Source organism: Callorhinchus milii, unplaced genomic scaffold, assembly GCF_018977255.1.
Source record: "Callorhinchus milii isolate IMCB2004 unplaced genomic scaffold, IMCB_Cmil_1.0 Scaffold19, whole genome shotgun sequence".
Classification (NCBI taxonomy): domain Eukaryota; kingdom Metazoa; phylum Chordata; class Chondrichthyes; order Chimaeriformes; family Callorhinchidae; genus Callorhinchus; species Callorhinchus milii.
Genome location: NW_024704760.1, coordinates 102,147 through 121,754, shown reverse-complemented (window position 1 = coordinate 121,754; position 19,608 = coordinate 102,147). Strand labels below are relative to the sequence as shown.

General features: G+C 46.1%; 1 protein-coding gene across 5 annotated transcripts in view; it reads left to right on the top strand.

The window, feature by feature from the left end:
• Positions 1 to 2,066: 2,066 nt before the first annotated feature.
• The window catches only part of magi3a (membrane associated guanylate kinase, WW and PDZ domain containing 3a), a 29,158-nt gene continuing 11,616 nt past the window's right edge, over positions 2,067 to 19,608 (top strand). For all 5 annotated transcript variants that reach the window (XM_042342099.1, XM_042342100.1, XM_042342098.1 and 2 more), the window contains exons 1-9: positions 2,067 to 2,337; positions 13,117 to 13,233; positions 14,019 to 14,138; positions 14,524 to 14,727; positions 15,222 to 15,369; positions 17,302 to 17,381; positions 17,797 to 17,854; positions 18,425 to 18,537; positions 18,908 to 19,090. In XM_042342099.1, coding sequence (XP_042198033.1) covers positions 2,067 to 2,337; positions 13,117 to 13,233; positions 14,019 to 14,138; positions 14,524 to 14,727; positions 15,222 to 15,369; positions 17,302 to 17,381; positions 17,797 to 17,854; positions 18,425 to 18,537; positions 18,908 to 19,090 — 1,294 coding nt within the window. The remainder of the gene's footprint in view (positions 2,338 to 13,116; positions 13,234 to 14,018; positions 14,139 to 14,523; positions 14,728 to 15,221; positions 15,370 to 17,301; positions 17,382 to 17,796; positions 17,855 to 18,424; positions 18,538 to 18,907; positions 19,091 to 19,608) is intronic.

Here is a 19,608-nt window from a genome sequence, read left to right as displayed (position 1 = left end):
AGTGGGAACTGTCTGATTTCCTTCCCCCTGGACCTTTGAGGCTAATTATATTCCCAAATTATCTGAGTTTCAAGGAGCCATTATTGGTGTCATGGATCCTGGCAACAGGACAGTGACATCAGGCACTTACAGCGGGTGACAAGGATGCGGGGGCAGGAATCATTAGTCTGTGCATATAGGAAACTCAGAGGAGCCAGGTTTCCCTACAGACCCTTGAAGAACTGCAGACCCACCTAGTCAGGACCAGGGAGAGAGAGGGAGTGAGGGGGAGAGAGAGAGGGGGGGGGGGGGGGGGAGGAGGGAGGCAGAGAGAAAGAGGGGAGGAGGGAGTCAGAGAGAGAGAGCAGTCCTCTCGGCTGGACTACAACGCCCTCCTCATCGGTCTCCCATCCACCACCATCCATAAAATCCAAATCATTCAAAACTCTGCCGCCCGCGTTTTCACCCGCACAAAACTCCGCTCCCCAGTCCTGGCCAGACTGCACTGGCTGCCTATCCCAGATAGGATCGATTTCAAGATCCTCACCCTCGTATTCAAGCCCCTGCACTCCTCTGTACCCCCCTACCTCTCTGACCTCTCTCCTCAAAACAGTACCCGTTGCCTCCGTTCCTCTGGGTCTGGCCTCCTCCTCGTCTCCCGAGTCCTCTGCTCTACCCTCGGCGGCCGTACCTTCAGCCACTATGCCCCGAGGCCCTGGAACTGCCTTCCTCACTCCCTTCGTCTCGTCCCCTCTCTTCCCATTTTCAGGTCTCTGCTGAAGTCCTTTCTTTTCGACCGCGCCTTTGGTCACCTTCCTCCCCCTCCCCCCCTGGCTCGGCCCCAGGATCCGTTACTGTAAAGCACTCTGAGACGCCGTCCGGAGGGCGCTATATAAATCCAAGTTGTTGTTGAGAGAGGGAGGGAGGAGGGAGGGAGAGAGAGAGGGAGAAAGAATTCTATTACAATAAACTATCTGGGATTTCCATGTGGATGTGGGTGAAGCCACGTAAAAGGTTCCCCCCAAAATTGCAGCAACTCCCAATCAGCTGTTTACCTGAGCCACGACACACCCCGCCCATGTGACACAACAACATTTGTATAGCGCCTTTCACGTTGGGAGGATGTTCCAGTGACAGCATTTCAGAACTAAGCTGGGGTTGGGGGGGTAAAGGAGGGTTGGAGAAGGGGGCTGTGGCCGATGGCATGGTTGAAGAGGAGAGTCTTGAGGCGGGACTTGAAGGAGGCTAAGGAGGGGCCGAGGGGGAGTGATTGGGAGATGGAATTCCAGAGGTTCAGGGCAGAGTGGCTGAACGTTCTCCCGCCAATGGTGGGGCGTGTGGTTCGGGGGACGTGGAGCAGCCAGAGCCGGCTGAGCGGAGGAAACGGGCGGCTTGGTAGGGGGTTAGGAGCTCGCAGAGGTAGGGGGGTGGGCGAGGCCATGGGGGGCTTTGTATGTGAGGACCAGGATGTTGAACTGGATCCTCTGAAGGATAGGGAGGCAGTGGAGTCGGGCGAGAGTGGGGGAGATGGGGTCACTGGGGGAGTTTGGTGCGGGAGAGGACACGGGCTGCAGAGTTCTGGATTATCTGCAGCTGTGGAGGGAGGAGTTGGGAAGGCCGACACGCAGGGAGTTTGCATAGTGGAGCCCGGAGGTGATGAAGCCATGAACAAGAGTTTCAGCGCCTGAGGGGTGAGGCAGTGGCGGAGTCGGGAGATGTTACGGAGGTGAGGGAAGGCCGAGCGGGTCATGGCTTAGATGTGGGAAGAAAAGACAGTTGAGGGTCGAACAAGACACCTGAGTCCCTGACACGCCCCGCCCTCTCCGACACGCCCCGCCCTCTCCGACACGCCCCGCCCTCTCCGACACGCCCCGCCCTCTCCGACACGCCCCGCCCTCTCCGACACGCCCCGCCCTCTCCGACACGCCCCGCCCTCTCCGACACGCCCCGCCCCCGTTATACGCCCCGCCCAAAACAAAACGTCCAGCCCATGTGATGACGTCATCACGTCGCAGGCTCTGAGTGACGCCCGGCGGCGCCTGTACCTGAGCCACAGGCGATGCGCTCCCACTGACCGCGGCCCCGCTATGTCCAAGACGCTGCGCCGGCGGCGGCACTGGCTGAGTCGGGCTCAGGACGTCACGGTGACCGGGGAGGCGGGGGCCGCGCTGCTGCTTCGCGGCGGGGCTGAGCTCGGGCACTTCCCCTTCCTCGGCCCCGTGAGCGGCCCCGGCCCCGCGCCCGGAGACATCCTCCTGGAGGTCAACAACACCCCGGTCAGCGGCCTGACCAGCCGGGACGTCCTCGCCGTCATCAGGCACTTCCCCGAACCCGTGAGGGTCCGCACCGTCAGACCAGGTCAGTGCCCCCCCCCCCGGGCCTCCCCCCCGGGCCCCCCCCCCCGGGCCTCCCCCCCCGGGCCTCCCCCCCCCCCCGGGCCTCCCCCCCCCGGGCCTCCCCCCTCCCCGGGCCTCCCCCCACCCCGGGCCTCCCCCCCCCCCCGGGCCTCCCCCCCCCCCCCGGGGCTTCTCTGCTCCACCATCGGCCCCTGTGCTGTCAGCTCGAGCCTCAGTCCCTCCGCCCTCTCGCGGCGCCGCTCCGCGGGAAAGGCTTTTGTTGATGAGACTCAAAATGAGCGACTTCCCGAATGTTTGAAACAGTCCTTTCTGTCTCTGTGGATTGTGTTTCCGTTCCCGTGAGCGGCGCTGCAGCGAAACCTGTCACAGCCGCACAGGCCTCAGTGCCGCCGCTCTCCCGGTGGGAATCCCGGTCAGAGCTGCGCACACACTGTGTGTCTGATTTGCCTCTAATCCTTTCTATTGGTCACAAGAAAGGACATTGGATTTTGACAAACATTCAGAAGAATCCGAGGTATTTTTGTGATCAAATGACTGCAGACTTGACCGCCGGTGGTCCCGACTGCCCGGGGGCTGGTCCCGGGGTCCCGGGGGCTGGTCCCGGGGGCTGGTCCCGGGGTCCCGGGGGCCGGTCCCGGGGTCCCGGGGGGTGGTCCCGGGGTCCCGGGGTCCCGGGGGCCGGTCCCGGGGGGTGGTCCCGGGGTCCCGGGGTCCCGGGGGGTGGTCCTCGCTCCAGGTTCTCCAGTTTTGCTGAGACTGCGGCTCGTTTGCATGACTTAGAAATTGCACCCAATACACGGTGTGAGCCCACACGGTGCCCGATTGCTGATTGTTTTAACATCTTAGAAACTGGAGAAGGATTATTATCATTATTATACGGTGGTCCTCATAACGATACTGTATTCTCCCTCTACAGCTCCGCTGCCCCACCACCTCTCTGAGGACATCTCATACTGGAGGCACGTACTGTCTCATGAGTATTATAGTTATCTATTGAGAATCGGTTGAGCAATAATATAACCAATTCTGTGCTGTGTTCCAGTTGAACAAAATATTTCTCTGCTTCTGGAAAGATGTGTTGCTCATTGAGATAATGGACCTTTCAGTTGTGTCATTCTGCTGCCTCATCATTGCTGACTGAGATTGTGGTCAATTTTACCAATGTGGACGTTTAGGATCATATGAGAATCTGTAAGATTCAATCATATTTGGTTAAAATGTGTGAACACTCAGCAGGTCAGGCAGAATCTATGGAGAGAGGAAAGTTGAGTTAATGTTTCAGATCGATAACCTGACCTGCTGAGTGTTTCCAGCGACTTCTATTTTTATTTCAGATTTCTAGCATCTGCAGTACAGTATTTTGCTTTTTGGTTAAAAGCCTATTCACTAAATGTTTAAGGCTGATTTTTATCTAAAATGTAATTTAAGAAAATTGTGAGAAATACTTAAATGCCATTTGCATTTTCTTCTAGTCTTACCAAGTTCCTGAATGGAGTATTATTACCAGAATTTACTGTCATAAGCATTGTTCATTTTGAACTGTTTGATGTTTAATATTTCATAGACAACCTTTCACTGGCCCCTACAACAAGATCCACTCTTGTAGTCTGAGTGTTTCCCAATACTGTGTAAATAATTCTAAAAGCTCCATCAATCACTTAATGATGAATTGGATTGCCTGCTGTGGTACTGATTGAGGCTTCCAAACCCACACCCCGGTCTGGTTCTGTGCTGAGACAGCAGCAGGAATGTGAAATTCTCCTCGGTGACCCTTGAGGAGGGACAGATGAGGAAGTTTATTGCCCCTTGTCTAAGCTCAAATGGACAATGACTTGGATGAAGTCCCACAAATTTGCTGCTGTTTGGAACTGTTTCCAGGATGAGATGCTGCCTTCAGAAAGGGTCAGAATTGGGGGGGTGGGGGGGACAATATTTTATGTGCAGATTTAGATAAATTCCCATCTTTTTAAGAATGATTTTGTATTATTCAGTATTTTGTGGAAGCACATCTATTATTCCTTTTGAGGTTTATGTCTCAAGCAGCATTAACGTTTGGTGAAAGTTATTTCCTATGTTAGAAATAATGCCACACTGCAGATTTATCGAGCTGAGTCTGTGGTGTGCAATCTATTCCACGTTCCCAGTAGAAAGTTGTTTTTTTTTTAAAAAAATTCTCTTGTTCACTGTAAACATGTTGTTGGCAGATGTGAGCAGGATCTGGCTGGAACCGGGATCCATACTTTGGGAAGGGATGGGAGAGGGAAAGGCAACTGTGAGGCATGGCTCACATTGATTCTCAATTGATGTTGCAGAACTATTTTTGATGCAGTTGGTGAAGTGAAGGGTGGGATTGAGATGAGTAATAATAATTAATCCTTGCATTAATATAGTGCTTTCCAAGTCGGTAGAATGAATGTTTCAAAATGCTTCACAGGATATACCATCAAGTGGAGTGACTGGCTTTTGTGGATGAACACAAAACAATGTCTGACAAACAGCCATGAAGCAAATGACTGATTTTATTTGTGGGATTATTGGCCATTGGATTTTTAACATCCACCTGAATAGTCAAATGTGGCCTCAGTTTAATGTCTCATCCAAAGGACAGCACTTCAACCAATACAGCATACTTCCAACACTGACTAATGTTGGTACCTAGTTATTGCAGGAACTACTCCCAGGTCAGACTCATGGGTAAGACAGAAAACAGGTCCCTCTACATTGGACAGTTCTGCACTCCTAGATCAAATGCCACAGGAGATTGATATGGAATAAAGATTCCTCCACACCATTTGTCACTTGCAGGTGAGATAGAGTGGATTAGGTTTAGTGAAGCTCTCTTATAAACTGTCCCAACACTTTGTCTTAAACCTGACCATCCTTGCTGTGTGAGCAGTTAATTTGCCTTACTGTGCACTTCCATCTTATATGTTGAACTGGAATTCAATGAAGACCTTACAGGTGAGAGGCTTGTGTTTTAATCTGCTCTGGTGTCTACTTCTGCACAGCTGAGCATCTCTGTGGGTATTGAATGGCTGCAGTGAAGTTCAGCACTTTCCTGTAGTGAGATGCCTCTTCACCAAACATGATGCTGCTGCTCATTTCCTGTATGTGTTGATACTTGGCCCTGGTGGGTAACAGGTCTTCTGATTACACATTGTTGCACTCCTCACTAAAGAGGATTTAGTAAATCCGATCTTTAAAATGCTGCCAATAAAGAGCTTACAACTTTCTTTAATCAGAGAGTTCTGATATTCGTTCAGCTGTTTGCACCTGTAATGAAAAAACATTATGGGATATAGTACATAGGTAGTTCGGGACCTATGTATATGCGACCGTCAAGAAGGTGGAAGGTGAACCAGATGGATCGTGGTCTTTTTTCGTCTAGCATTTCTTATATTAATGCTGGAGACTTTGTTTTAATACAAAGCAGTCAGGATTGTACTCCAGCCTCGTCCGTTCATTTACAAAACGTAAAAAAAATTTGATTCTACAAAACCAATAGAACCACCAGGACCTTTCTGCCCAACATCACGAACTTTAGTTTTTATATTTCAGAAGCACTTCTCAGCTAAAGAACAATGAGTTTGTGCAGCAGTTGAGCTTCACCCACATCTCTGTGGCATTGTCTGATTATGAAGATGATTTGCTGAGTGTGAGTACAGTCAGGTCAGTGGGTGAATGGTGGGTGCTGCCCTCCTACCAGACCCTAACCAGCTATTGGCTTTTGGAATTGTGTATGAAGATCAGCTGTGTTTTTAGTAAATGGAAATGCCAACCGCTCTATGTTTCCTCTTCTAACGTGATTGTAAGAATCTTTTTTTTTGGTGATTCTTAATGCTAATCCAAATACTCCATCTGTGTCGCCTAGGTCATGTGCTCTTGACTTTAGTCATGTAATTAGGAAGAGACATTGAGAGGAAGCTAAAGTCTTCTCCATGGATGAGGCTGCCTCTGGCCTGCTCCTGGGAGACCAGCTCAGGAGCAACATTGATGGAAGCTTTGGCCAGTTCACCAGGTGCTTCAGCGTCACGTGTCATCTCTGGGAAGATGTTCATGGTGAAGCTTTCTCTTTAAATGTAAAACAAGATGATGGTGATAGATTTGATGAGAGATGGGAATGATGTGAATAGGGCTCACGGCTGCCTGCAGTTCCAGTCCATTAAATGAAATGCACTTAATGGACTAAACAGCGGTTACTTGGTGCACAGACGCTATCTGATGTGCTAGCACTGGCTGCATGCAGAAAGTCTTTTTGTTGGATTTCGTAACTATTTATGATTGTGTGTCTGTGTGAATGTGTTATGCTCCCACACTGCTGACATAAGCACATACGAATTTGAAGTGAAATTCTTCTCTACGTTTCAGTCACTGGTGTATCTTGACAAATACTGCCACCCATCTCCTGAGCACTGGGTCATTGACAGGTAAGTGGAAACCAGTTGGGATTGTTTAATAAAACTAATTACCAGCCTTGGATTTTATTCCCGGAGAGACACAAGTTTAACATCTAGGTCTGCAGTCAGGTTAGCAAGCAGTATTGCTTTCCTGTAACCCGTAATGTCACATATTTAGAATCTGTTGACTGCATCATTGTTGTGTAACTTGAAGGTAAAGGTGTGTTGTTAACCCTGGCATAGCCACACAGTAATTGTTGTTGATTTACACACTGTGACAATAAATAGCAGCCAAGCAGGTTCACTGCCTTTTGTAATTTGAAGCTGTCTCTCCATTCTGTGAAGCATTTTTGTGAACGAGTTTAGATAAACAAAGTTAATGAATAGAAATCTAATTAAAATAGGTATGGGGTCTGTTGCTCGCTTACAGGGAACATTAGGTAGATTAGGGTTTGCTCTGACTGGCTACTAAATGGCATTAAATTCTGCTGCTTCAACAATGGCTGAAGAATGGTGCTTTTTTGATGTCTGTGATGGACAAAATCCACATTAAAGGATTCTCTGAAATTTCAACCATATCAAGAAAATGTCACTACAAACATCAATAAATAGCATTTGAAGTGTTCATATTTAAAGTCCTATTAACAAGGCATGATGTCATGTCAGTGACTGTATTTGTTGTTGTGGTAATAATAATAACTGTATTTACTTGCTCTGAAGTAGCTGTGGTGAGGTCTATTGTGCATAACAGTACAAATACTTAGGAACTGAATCCTGTGGGGAGCCAGTGAAGTCAGGCAATGACAGGCGTGATTGGCTCAGAGAGCTCAGTGCAGGAGAGGACACGAACTGCAGAGGTTTATGGAGGGGAGAGTTAGGAAGTCCAGCAAGCAGGGAGTTTGTGTAGTCAAGCCTGGACGAAATGAAAGCGTGGATGAGGGTTTGTCTCTTTATTTACCAATCAAAGTAGGTGCTAAGCTATGGAACGAAAATTTGAAGCCAAAAGGGAGAATGTATGTAAGATATTCCCGTAAATGCAATTGAATTGCTAACTGTAGTGTATTGTAGCTTTGCCAACTGTTGTGTTGTTGCACAGTCCCGTGTAAAGGATGCTTTATAACACAGGTTGTTGTTGAACTAGCTCATGTCATAGAAATTATTTTTGAATTTGCTGTGACTATTCACCGTATGATTGATTAATCCTGAATTGTTCTGTGCAGTAATGGGTCTAGGATTGGTATTCTGTGAATGAAAACCTTAATATCCAGCCCAGAATGTGAGATATTGATGGCCTTTCAAGGAAGAAATCTAGATTATTTATTGGAGAACAATTTATTTTGGGGCTGAAATTTTTTTTATGGAAGTGGATTAAGATCACCAACATGGCTGCTTGATCTTGTGTCCCCCTCTAGGCACATGTGAAACTTCAATAAAATGCAAAATTGACTTAAAGAACTGTTCCATGAACTGATCGTCCATTTCTGTATGGAAATTGTGCTATAAATTACTTTGCTTTGCATTGAGGCATCAATTCTTGACTTTTAATTTTAAGGGACATATTTCAGAAATAAGTGCACATCTTTACGCTTCACGTGGCTTCTTCATGTGTAGTGCTTTCATTTGTCTGGAGCTGTGGTTAGCAAGAGAATAGGAAATCAATTTGTTAGGAAACACAAATGCATTCAGTGAGAGCTGCTGTTGGAGCAGTGTCCAGTGTCCAGCCACTCAGCTCTTGTTACACTTTGTAAGGGAACTCAAACAAGAGCCTTTGGTTGGTTAAACTCCAATATTCCCCTCTTATGGCTCTCAATAATCTACGTATAATATTCTCCAGAATTGGATAAATAGTGTGTGTCCTCCTGCGCCCCCCACCCATTGCCAGAAACACGGCCCCTGGCAAAAGCCATGGTCTTAGCCTTCGAAGGGGGAGGACTAAGCTTTTCAGAAGCTGGTAATAACTTACCCCGTCTTCTCTAAGCTAAAGCACTGTCTCCAAAGGCAATGCTGCAGCTGGAATCTGGGCTGTAAGGTAAGTGTGGCATTAATAACTGTGTCCTATTGTGATACAGGACCTCATGCATTGAGCTGGATAACAAAATAGAACAGTCCATTTGGAGCTTTTCCATGTGCTGTGATTCAAGCCTCGACTCATTCATTCTGAGATTTTCATTTCCACCAATCAGGGCTTTAAATTTAAAGTTTGACGTTAGACTACACAGGGAAACTTTAATTATTCCTAGGCAGAATGTATGTCGGTCATCTGATTTTTAGTTCTAACCGACAAACCCAGGTAAAAGACCCCAATATGAAATCAGTATTTACCGAATAAACACAGCAAAACCTTGTAAATGGTACCTGTCCTGACTACGTTCCCCTCCCCTCCCTCTCTTCCTCATCCAGAACTCTGCAGCCTGTGTCCTCCGTCACCCTATCACCTCCATCCTAACCTGAACCTTGTTATTGTTGTTGTTCCTTTCTTCCTTCCCCCCCCCCCGCTCTTCCCCTCCTGCTTTCCCCGCCTCCGCTAATATATTAATATATACAGTGTATCTCTCTCTATAGGTGTATATATAGANCCCCCCCCCCAAAATGCTAAAAATAACCTGAAAAATGACATTTTAAACCCTCAAAAACATAAGCCCTCAGTGTATGTCAGACAACATCCAGTGCAGTCACCTAGCCCTAAACAGCATATGTGTTGCACAGCATTACAAGATTGTTTGCCACTGTCAAGCGTTCTGGGACGCTTACCTTGCCGTGAGGGGCTCTGTATAAATGCAAGTTGTTGTATGTGTACAGAATGATTGATGGAGCTTCAATCCTTCAAAAAGGTTTCTGCCATTTCAGAGAAAGACATTAAGGTTAATGCATTAGGTGCTGTGATTGTTTATTCTCCACGCTTGAGTGACCAGAGGTTGAGCATTCTGCTGAAGCTAAGAATAGAGAATCGTAGGTCCTGCAGTTGTTATTCCGCAGGCTACCTCCTGAATTGATTTTTAACCCTGTGCTTGTGTAGCTGTCAAGATTCTATCCTCTCCATGCTGCCCTTTTTTACTCTTATTTCTCTTCTGCCCTATCTTCCCCCAATAAAGTACCTGATTATCTAATGAGTGCCACAATTTGCTATTAAACATTGGCAGCTTGATTACAAGTCTGCATTGTATCTTCTACAATTGCCATTAATAGCTAAAATTCAGTGTAGCTGTGTGTAATGGGATAGGAAGGAGGGTCTTTTTTCTAAACCTAACCTAGATCAGCTGATTGGAAAATGGTTTTACTGAGCAAATGGGACCGATGGTTTATGAGGGTGTAACACCTGTTTATTTATTATGCCTCTTTATATCTAATATTTTACTTTCCATCTTCCTCTGCACTAACATTTTATAAATGATTAATCAGCTTGGGCTGAGGGGAATTTTTATAGTGAGTCAACACTTTGAACTTATTATAAAAGTGCAATAAATATATATAATATATTACCTTCGTAGAGTATCTAGCTCGCTAAGTGGATTGTTTCAGTGGTATGCACATCATCAGCTTACTAATGCAAGTGAGGCAGTGGAAGCAAAAGGCCATCCATTCTCTTCTGCTTGTGGCTAAGAAGCAGGAGAGCAGAGCTCCGAATCCTTGAGTCTGAATTCTTTTGGGACCGTTGTCATTCACATTTTGCTGATTAATTTTACCTTGTTGATAGTTAATTTATGAAGCTCCGTTATCCTGAGCCAAATGGGAAAGAGGTGTTTTATGCAGAGAGTGGCAGCACACACACGGCAGCTGCAGATTGACACAAATTTTAACTTGCATTTTGTCCACAAAAGCAAATTACCATGATAGTGACTGAAGTCAGCATTGAAGATTCTGTAATTAATAGCAATTTCTCCAGAGCTGGGAGGCTTCTGTTCAGTGATTACTTTCACAAAGGAGATGAAGTAATCATTAACTAAACAAGCCAGTTCTGTTATCTGCACATTGCATTCCTCACATTGATGCCTCTGAATATAAGGAGTGTCACTGTTACCTGACTCCTTAGATTTCAAAAATACTTTTGAAACATTTCTGAGTCTTTGAGCTTTTGACTGAGCTGGACAGGGAATGAAGCCATTTTGGGACCAGCCCATGGAAGATATTTCACCCACCTTCACTGCCTACAGCAAAACCTCTGGCAAAAAGTGGGAGAGTGAGGTCTAACACTGCCAGGGGCTGAGCTAGGATGTGGTGCTGCCAGGGGCTGAGGTGTGGATGGCACCTGCTTCTAACGAGGGCTAAAGCTCGGGAAGAAGACAGGCTAGTACTGGCAGTGTCAGCTGACAGATTCCTCTCTGCACTTTACAACTAATTTTTTCCAGTTACACAAGTTCTACTGAAGTATGTAGAGATTGTGAAGCCACCCAGTCATTGTTAGCTTCACACTCAGAATAGAAATCATATTCATGCAAATACTGGAACAACTCCTAATACTGGAACCATCCTGCCTGTGTTTACTAGAGAAACTTTTGGAAAAGTGTCTCTTGTGTTGTCCCGACAGGAGCTTGTGCCTCGGCCCCATCAGCACCACTGAGCAGGACATGATATAGTCACTTAACCTGCCACGACTATAATGGATGGTGTGCCAAGTGGGAGAGTTTGTCTCAACTCTTGGGTTGTTGACTCAAGTGAATTCAGAAATAATCAGTAACCAAAAGTCCCATTAGGATGTAAGACCTGACACTGATGGTGTTCGGTTTTAAACCTGCCTCAACTGAACCCATGCTGTCTCAGGTAGGAGCCTTCTGATCAAGCAGCTAATAACATTTTCAAATGTGTGAATCCTACAACCATCTGGTAGCACAATTCCTGTGAAATGTTGGTTCATACTCTTGAGCACAAGCGCAAGCAATACTCCTGGTAATTGAGACCACGTCATGAGATGGAATTTGTAAACACTTAGAAAGACAGGGATCTGTGTGAGTATTATGAAGGGCAGGTCTTGTTGTACAAATTGTTGAAATGTAGTTGCTGATGTACATATTCTACCTCTGGAAGATGCCACATACAACGGCAACTTGCACAACAATTTTCCACAAACAGCCAATGAATGACCAGGTTTATCTGGGGAATGTAGGCCAACACACCAGAAGAAATTCTCTTTTCTCTTTGCCAGGGCCATGGGATGTTTACCATCTAGCTGAGCAGGCAGCTGGGACCTCAATCAAAGAAGTGCAGATACATGAACCTTTATGGGAAATCCAAATTATATTCTGGGTTTAGTATATAAGGGCATAGAATATATAATCAAACAAGTGGTTACACTTATGCAAAGGCTGTGGTTAGGCCACAGCTGGAGTGCTATATGCTGTTCTAAATACTCCATTATACAAAGGACATTAAAGCTATGGGAAGGTTGAGTTTGGGCGAGAAATCAGTTTACAGATCTCTTTAATCAGTCTATGTGGAACCTTTTCAGCATAAATTCACATTGATGATGCCAGGGATTATAGTTGGGAGGATATTGGATAATTATTTGAATTTGAAGAGGAAATATAAAGAGTGGGGAATTGGTAATCTAATAGTTGGCTTCTGTGGATGAACCGTGTCTCTCCTCCATTTTCAAGGTTCCGTCCTTGCGTAGTTTCACTCTTATCTTTCCCATCGTCTTCACTTTATATCCACTAATGGCTTCTCCATCCATTAAAGCCCCCTTTATATCCACTAATGGATTCCACGATCTTGCTCCCCCCTACCTGTAGGACCTATTAAAATATTATCAACCTGTCTGCTCCTCCCAATCGGTGGACACTCGTCTGCTTCATGTCCCTCGCCCTGCCCTCTCCACCATCGGCAGTCAGGCCTTCAGCCTTTTTGCCCCCACCCTCTGGAAGTTCATCCCAGAACCCCCCTCTCTTATCTCCTTCAAGGCCTGCCTCAACACCTTCCTCTTTGACCGCGCCTTTGGTCACCCTCCCACCTCTACTCCCTCTTACCCTCCATACCTCCAACCCACAGCTCAGGTGCAAACCTTCATTGTCTTGGGATGTCCTATCGACATGAAAGGCGCTGTGTAAATACAGTTTGTCATTGTTATTGAACTAGCAGCACCAGCATGGGCTCAGTGGTTTGAATGGCCTCTCTCTGTGCTGTAATTTCCACGATTCTAATTGCAGCCTGAAGGGTTGCTAAAGCTTATACTTAAAATATTCAGGAACTCTAAATTGGAGGCATTACATATTCAAAGCTGATGCTGTATAAATGTTAACCAAATAACAAATCCAGGGAAAGGGAAAGTCTAACTTGTGATCCTGGAATTTAAGGGCAAGTGAGACGGAGCAATCTTGAGGGGGAAAAAAATCTCTGTTTCTTACAGGGTGTTACCTTATAAGTTTTGTTGATTGATGTACTATTTACAGGCCGAATCATAAATCGGGATCTTCGACACTACCTCAGTTTGCAGTTCCAGAAAGGATCAGTAGACCATCATCTTCAGCAGGTCATCCGTGACAATCTGTACCTGAGAACAATTCCATGTAAGTCCAGCCTCCGCAAAGCTGCCCCCTGCCTTTCCCTCACATCCACACTACCCAACACACGGTAAAATCTTGTGAAGCACTTTGAGACATCTTGATAATTTTAAAAAGATGATGTATCAAATACAAGGATTATTACCATGAGAAATTTTTATTACACGATTTGATGGCAATACCATTGGTAAAGACTAAATTGGAAGAGAGGCCGACATTGTAAGAATTGATAGATACCCCAGGGATTCAGTGGAATAAATCCACCATGTGCTGTGGTACAGAGCCATACAGATTAAGAAAATCTTTAAGATTCGATTGCTGATCCAGGCTTTTGATCGCAGGCAAATTGGTGGTGAGCTGCCTCAGTTGCTCTGGAGACCTGGGATGAGAGAAGCTATTGAGCCCAGTGTTCCTGCTTCTGATTAATGTTTAGCAAAGCCTCTAAAAACAGGTCTTGTATGTGAACATGGGCAAGGTTTTGCTCAACAGTTACTGCCCATCCTTCACAGTAATCATACCCCTGAGTGTGTTCTTGGAATGGACTACTCAAGGATATGGTGGGGTGATTCAACATGGAATTCCATTCTCATTTGGCATAGAAATTGAGTGTGGGTATATGTGATATAGTCCCCTCTTTACTTTGGGATTGGTGAGATTAACAGAACTAGTCTTTTCCGGGTCTGTAAATCCTATGTTTGTACATAACTGCAAAGCTTAAAAAAAAACTAAAGAAAAGTTCATGGAATCTTGAGCATCAATATTAATTGATTTTATTTTGTATTTTGTTTCAGGCACCACCAGGGCTCCAAGGGATGGTGAGGTGCCTGGAGTTGATTATAACTTTATTTCTCTTGAAGAGTTCAAAGTGCTAGAGGACAGTGGAGCACTTTTAGAAAGTGGGACGTTTGATGGTACGTTAAATTTTGTAATTCAGAACTTTCATTCACAGGGCTGTGCCCTCTCTAATCTGTTCCCCCTCTAAACTGTTTTGGAAGACCCTGATTTCCCACCAATGTAATTTATGACAATTTGTGACCTGAAAAAGGATTATTTCTACCCCCAAACTCACAGCAATCAGGACATGAGAAGATATTGCTGCTGTGTATGACATTCATCTGGAGACTGAAGCTTAACAGTAATGTGACTGCCCTGAGTAGGGTTTTTTGGAATGAGCTTGTTTACCCCATAACTTGCTCCAAGTAAATAGAAACTCTAATTAGGTTTTATATAATTGCTTATTGATTTTGTTTATTCTGTTGAACTGATGGTCTGATAACATTAAACTCGGGTTGCCAGGTAACCTCTATGGGACCCCAAAGCCCCCCGCTGAGCCGGGCCCTTTTCAGCAGGATGTAGTTGATCAGGTTCTTCTTGAAGACGGCTTGGAAGAGGCACAAAGAAAACGGACGATGTCTGTCAGCAAGATGGACAGACTTGAGGCTGTGCTCCCGGAGGATGATGATGATGAGAGGCCCATCGTCAATGGCACTGCTCCGGCAGGTAAGAGAACGGAGGCTTCAGTCACAAGCTTGTCTCCATTGCCTCGAGATGTGTGTGTGTTTGCAGCAATTGATCGTTCAGTCAGGTTGATTTAACCTAGAGCTACACACCCTGTGATTTCTTTGGCTTTTGTGCAGACAGTCCATGTTTGTTATGTGTGAGGAAGAGGATAGTGATGTAGTAATGCATCACAAGGGGAAAAGTTGCAGCAGTTGGTGCTTTTTACTGTGAAAATTTCATTAATTGTAAAGGAAGGTGAGAGATGGGGGATTTGTTTAAACAAATGCAATTAAAATCTGAGAATGTGAGGTGGACCCCCACTGTCAGTTTGTGCTGTTAGTGGCCAGGAGCCATAGTGGGTTGGACTGAGCCTGTCCCAGACACATTGCTCACTTTAATTGTATCCACTAACAATAGAGCTTTACTCCTCTGGGCGAAAGGTCCACATTTCTCCTCCCTTGAACCAAGTATAATGACAATGCTTGAATTCACAGACTGGAAAAGCGTCCCAGTATCCAGCCATCCTGATGGTTCATCAGACTTCCAGTATCTTGATACATTAACCAGAGAAGAAGCCTTAGAACCCTTGCCCAGAAACTGGGAGATGGCTTACACTGACAATGGAATGGTCTACTTCATTGAGTAAGTGCATTACAACAACAACAACAAGATTCCATTTATAAAGCGCCTTTCACGTCAGGAGGACGTCCCAAGGCGTTGCACAGTTGGGTCATGACCCGAGCAGGGGGGAAATGGTCAGGGTGAGGGGAGGGGAGGGAGCGAGGAGGGGGGAAATGGTCAGGGTGAGGGGAGGGATGGGAGGGAGCGAGAAGGGGGAAGAGAATCGAGAGGGAAGCTGAAGGCTCGGTCAAAGAGAAAGGTTTTGAGACCGGCCTTGAAGGAGGAAAGGGAGGAAGTAAGGCGAAGGCACTGGGGAATAGAGTTCCAGAGCCTCGGGGCTGAGAGGCTGAAGGCCCGACCACCGATGGTAGGGCGGTTGGGGCGGGGGACGTGGAGCAGACCGGAGCCGGAGGAACAGAGGGTACGGGCAGGTAGGTAGGGGGATAGTAGGTTGGAGAGGTAGGAGGGAGCAAGGCCGTGAATGGCCTTGTAGGTGAGGATGAGGATCTTGAAATCAATCCTCTGGGGGATGGGGAGCCAGTGGAGGCGAGCGAGGGTGGGAGTGATGTGGTCCGAAGCCTGGTGCGGGACAGTACACGAGCTGCAGAGTTCTGAATGACCTGCAGCTTGTGGAGGGAGGTGCGGGAAGGCCGGCGAGGAGAGAGTTCCCATAGTCCAGCCTTGAGGTGACAAAGGCGTGAACCAGGGTTTCAGCAGCGTGAGGGGTGAGGTAATGGCGTAGTCTGGCGATGTTCCGGAGGTGATGGAAGGCGGTGCCAGTTGTGGTGCGGATGTGAGGGAGAAAGGACAGCTCAGGGTCGAACAAAACGCCGAGGTTCCTGACTGGCTTTGAGAGGTGGAGAGTGCAGCCTTGGATGCTGATGGTGTCAGCGCCTGAGGTGCGGAGGCGCTGACGCGAACCAATCAGGAGGGCCTCGGTTTTTCGCAAGTTAAGCTGAAGAAAGTTGTCTCTCGTCCAGGACTCGATGTCGGACAGGCAGGCTGTCAGGACATCGGTGGTCGTGGAGTTGAGAGTAGAGGAGGAAAGGTAGAGTTGGGACCTAACATTAACATTAATATATCAGAGTGGAATGTTTTTGCAAGAGAATTACCAAATGTTTAATTTGTGTATAGAAAGCCTATAGTTGATCACGCTTAATCATGGTGATGGGTTTCCACGCGTGTCATAACTTCCAAGCTTAATTATGCAACCTGTCTGCTTGTCGGCCTCCCCAACTCCTCCCTCCATAGGGAGATCATCCGGAACTCTTCAGCCCGTGACCTCTCCTGCACCAAACTGCGACCGTATCACCCCCATCCTCGCACAGAGTTCAAGATCCTGGTCCTTACTTTCAGGGCCCTCCATGGCCTTGCTCCCCCCTACCTCTGCAACCTCCTGACCCCTTCTAACCTCTTCAGTAAATCCTGAGATCAGCCAAGCCTCTATTCTCCATAACACAGACGCCTTTCACAACTTGGTGTTAAATGACCGAGTACATGAACAACTCAACAATAAATTACATTTGTATATTATCAGGAGGACATCCCAAACTCAGCATTTCGAGTAAGATTCTTAGATATTTGAATTTTGGGAGGTGGATCCTGACTGTAACATCTCACACCTTGGAAAGTATCTGTTCACTACAGTATTGCAGTTGCTAATGGGGCGATAGAGGAGAGAGGTGATATTATTCGGTTGCAGAATGTTTGTTTAATGAAGAGCTAACGTTTTTGGCTCAGGGATCAAACAAGTTTAATAGAATTTTCTGTGGTGACTTATGACTGACACCTCAGAGGCTCTTCTCAGAGTTTAAGTATCGTGTCGTCAGACTGACACCTGGGCCTGGCTGCAGTTGCGAAGTACATCACCTTTATTAAATCTGTTGAAATCACATTAAGGTTATATACGATCCTCCTATCTTCCCTGTGAAATCTGTGAACTTTTACTTTCAGTCACAACACCAAGACAACAACATGGCTGGATCCTCGGCTTGCCAAGAAAGCCAAACCTCCTGAGGAGTGCAGTGAAGGCGGTGAGGAACCTCTTTCAGATTTGCCATCATGCATTTCTTCCCAAAGAAAAACTATAAAAATAACAAATAATCCTTACATTGGATATAATATCTTTGTACATAGTGCGCAGGAAACAATGTCAGCCATGCTTTTTGCACATAGCAGGCGGGGGGAGAGGAGGGTAGGAAGTGACATCAGTGTTGCTTCCTCTGCATGGTGACCCATGTTAATTGAAGCTGAAAGTGTTTAGCAAGGGCTACAGTCCACCATTACCACAAACCAGCCCAAGTCAAACACAATAATGTAGTGGAGCTGTGCGAAGATATATTGCTGTAATGGAAGCCTATTTGCCTATTTTGTTGGATGTTTAGTAAACTACTCGTAGCGTGAATTAGTTAATGTGATTTGTTGTTGTATTTGTATTGTTTACCTCAGAACTTCCATATGGCTGGGAGAAGATCATTGATCCCATTTATGGGACTTATTTTGTTGAGTAAGTTCTGAAACTCTTTAATTCATTTTTTAAAAAAAAGCTCAAAACAAATTGTTTAAAGTGATAAATTGCTGTGTTTTTGGGGGCGGTGGGGGAGGCGAGAGGAGAAAAGGCATATCATAGCTGAACCTGAGCTTGTTCTTGCTCAACATCCAGGAGTGGGTACTGGCTGGGGAGAAAGACTGACTGATGGGGTGGGGGGTGACTGCTGGGGGGGCAGGGCTGGCCAGGGGGTTAGGCTGGGGGCGGGGCTGGGGTGCACTCTGACTGATGGTGGGGGTGGAAGCTGGCCTCTGGTTACCAAGAATTAAACTTAGGACCTTTCCAATCAAGTTATGTCTTACCTGCTAAGCCTGAAATAAGTTCTGATTCTGATTCTTTGGCAGAAGTTCCTTGTAGGTTTGTTCAAAACTGCATAATTTTTTTAAAAACCCGTTAATAATAGGAATATTTGGAGGGAGGGTTTTCAGGACAAGATAAATAATGATAATAAGGCTGAGTGGCTGATTTGGTGGCTATATTTGATTTGTGGAGCTACAAATGTAATGTTTTCCTGTGTCCATCCTCCAGTCACGTACATCAGAAAACTCAGTTTGAAAATCCTGTTATTGAAGCAAAACGTAAGAAGCGTCTGGGACAACAACATGAGGGTCAGGACAATGGCTCCAGAGGACGTCAGCCAGGTAGTGCCCCTCGCTTAGTCGCTCTGCCTCACACCGTAACGTCCCCTCACTCAGCCTCACACCCGGAACACTGAAGCTATCCCTCACTCTGCTTCATATTTGCTCAAGGTTTAATTTCTCTATCCTGTTTAGCATCATAGTCTTGGAAGAGAAAAAGCATTCGGTGTATTCCTGTGCCATTGTTTTGCTATGTGTGGAGTGTGAGTGAGGCAGCTCAGCACCATTGCAATGCCTGTCTCAGCACTTTACCTGGTTTAATAACCAGATCCTGATCTATAAAGCTTTGTGTCAACGATAGTAAACTTAGTGAAAAGTGAATTCTCACTACTTTGCTTTAACGCTCTCTTTAATGCTTGATGTCTTCCCTCAGAGAGACCTATGTTTACTCGGGACCCATCACAGCTACAGGGGATGCTAATCAGGACAACTTTACAAAAGAGTGAAATGGGGTTTGGGTTCACAATCATTGGAGGCGACAGCCCGGATGAGTTCCTACAGGTGAAGAATATTATTGAGGGGGGTCCAGCTGCTGAGGAAGCCAGCATGCTTCCAGGTCAGTTTCCAGCTGAAACCTGTTTTCCTCACTCTCAACACTTTAACATTCTCTATTCTGGATCTTTGCTACAACAACAACTTGCATTTATATAGTGCCCCTCACGACCTTTATAAATGGATGTCCCGGAGCGCTTGACACGCTTTATGTGACACATGCAGGGCGACCCAGTTCATAAATTCATAAATCCATCTGAATGAGCTTTCCATTTAGTCCCATTCTCTTGTGGGTTTTTCCCCCATACCCTTTTTCATATTCTTTTCAGATATTTATCAAATTCCCTCTTAAAAGCAAATATGGATTCTGGCTTAACCACAGTTGAAGTTGGGGTTTTCCACATTGTTAAAATGTGTAAACTCTGTAATGAGCTTCAGATTAAAGAGTAAAATTAGATATTCATAGATCATAGAATTATACAACACAGGAGGCCATTCGACTCGTCGTGTCTGCGCTGACTCTTTGAAAAGAGCTATCCAATTCGATCCCATTCTTTCTCCATAGCCCTGCAAACTTGTCCT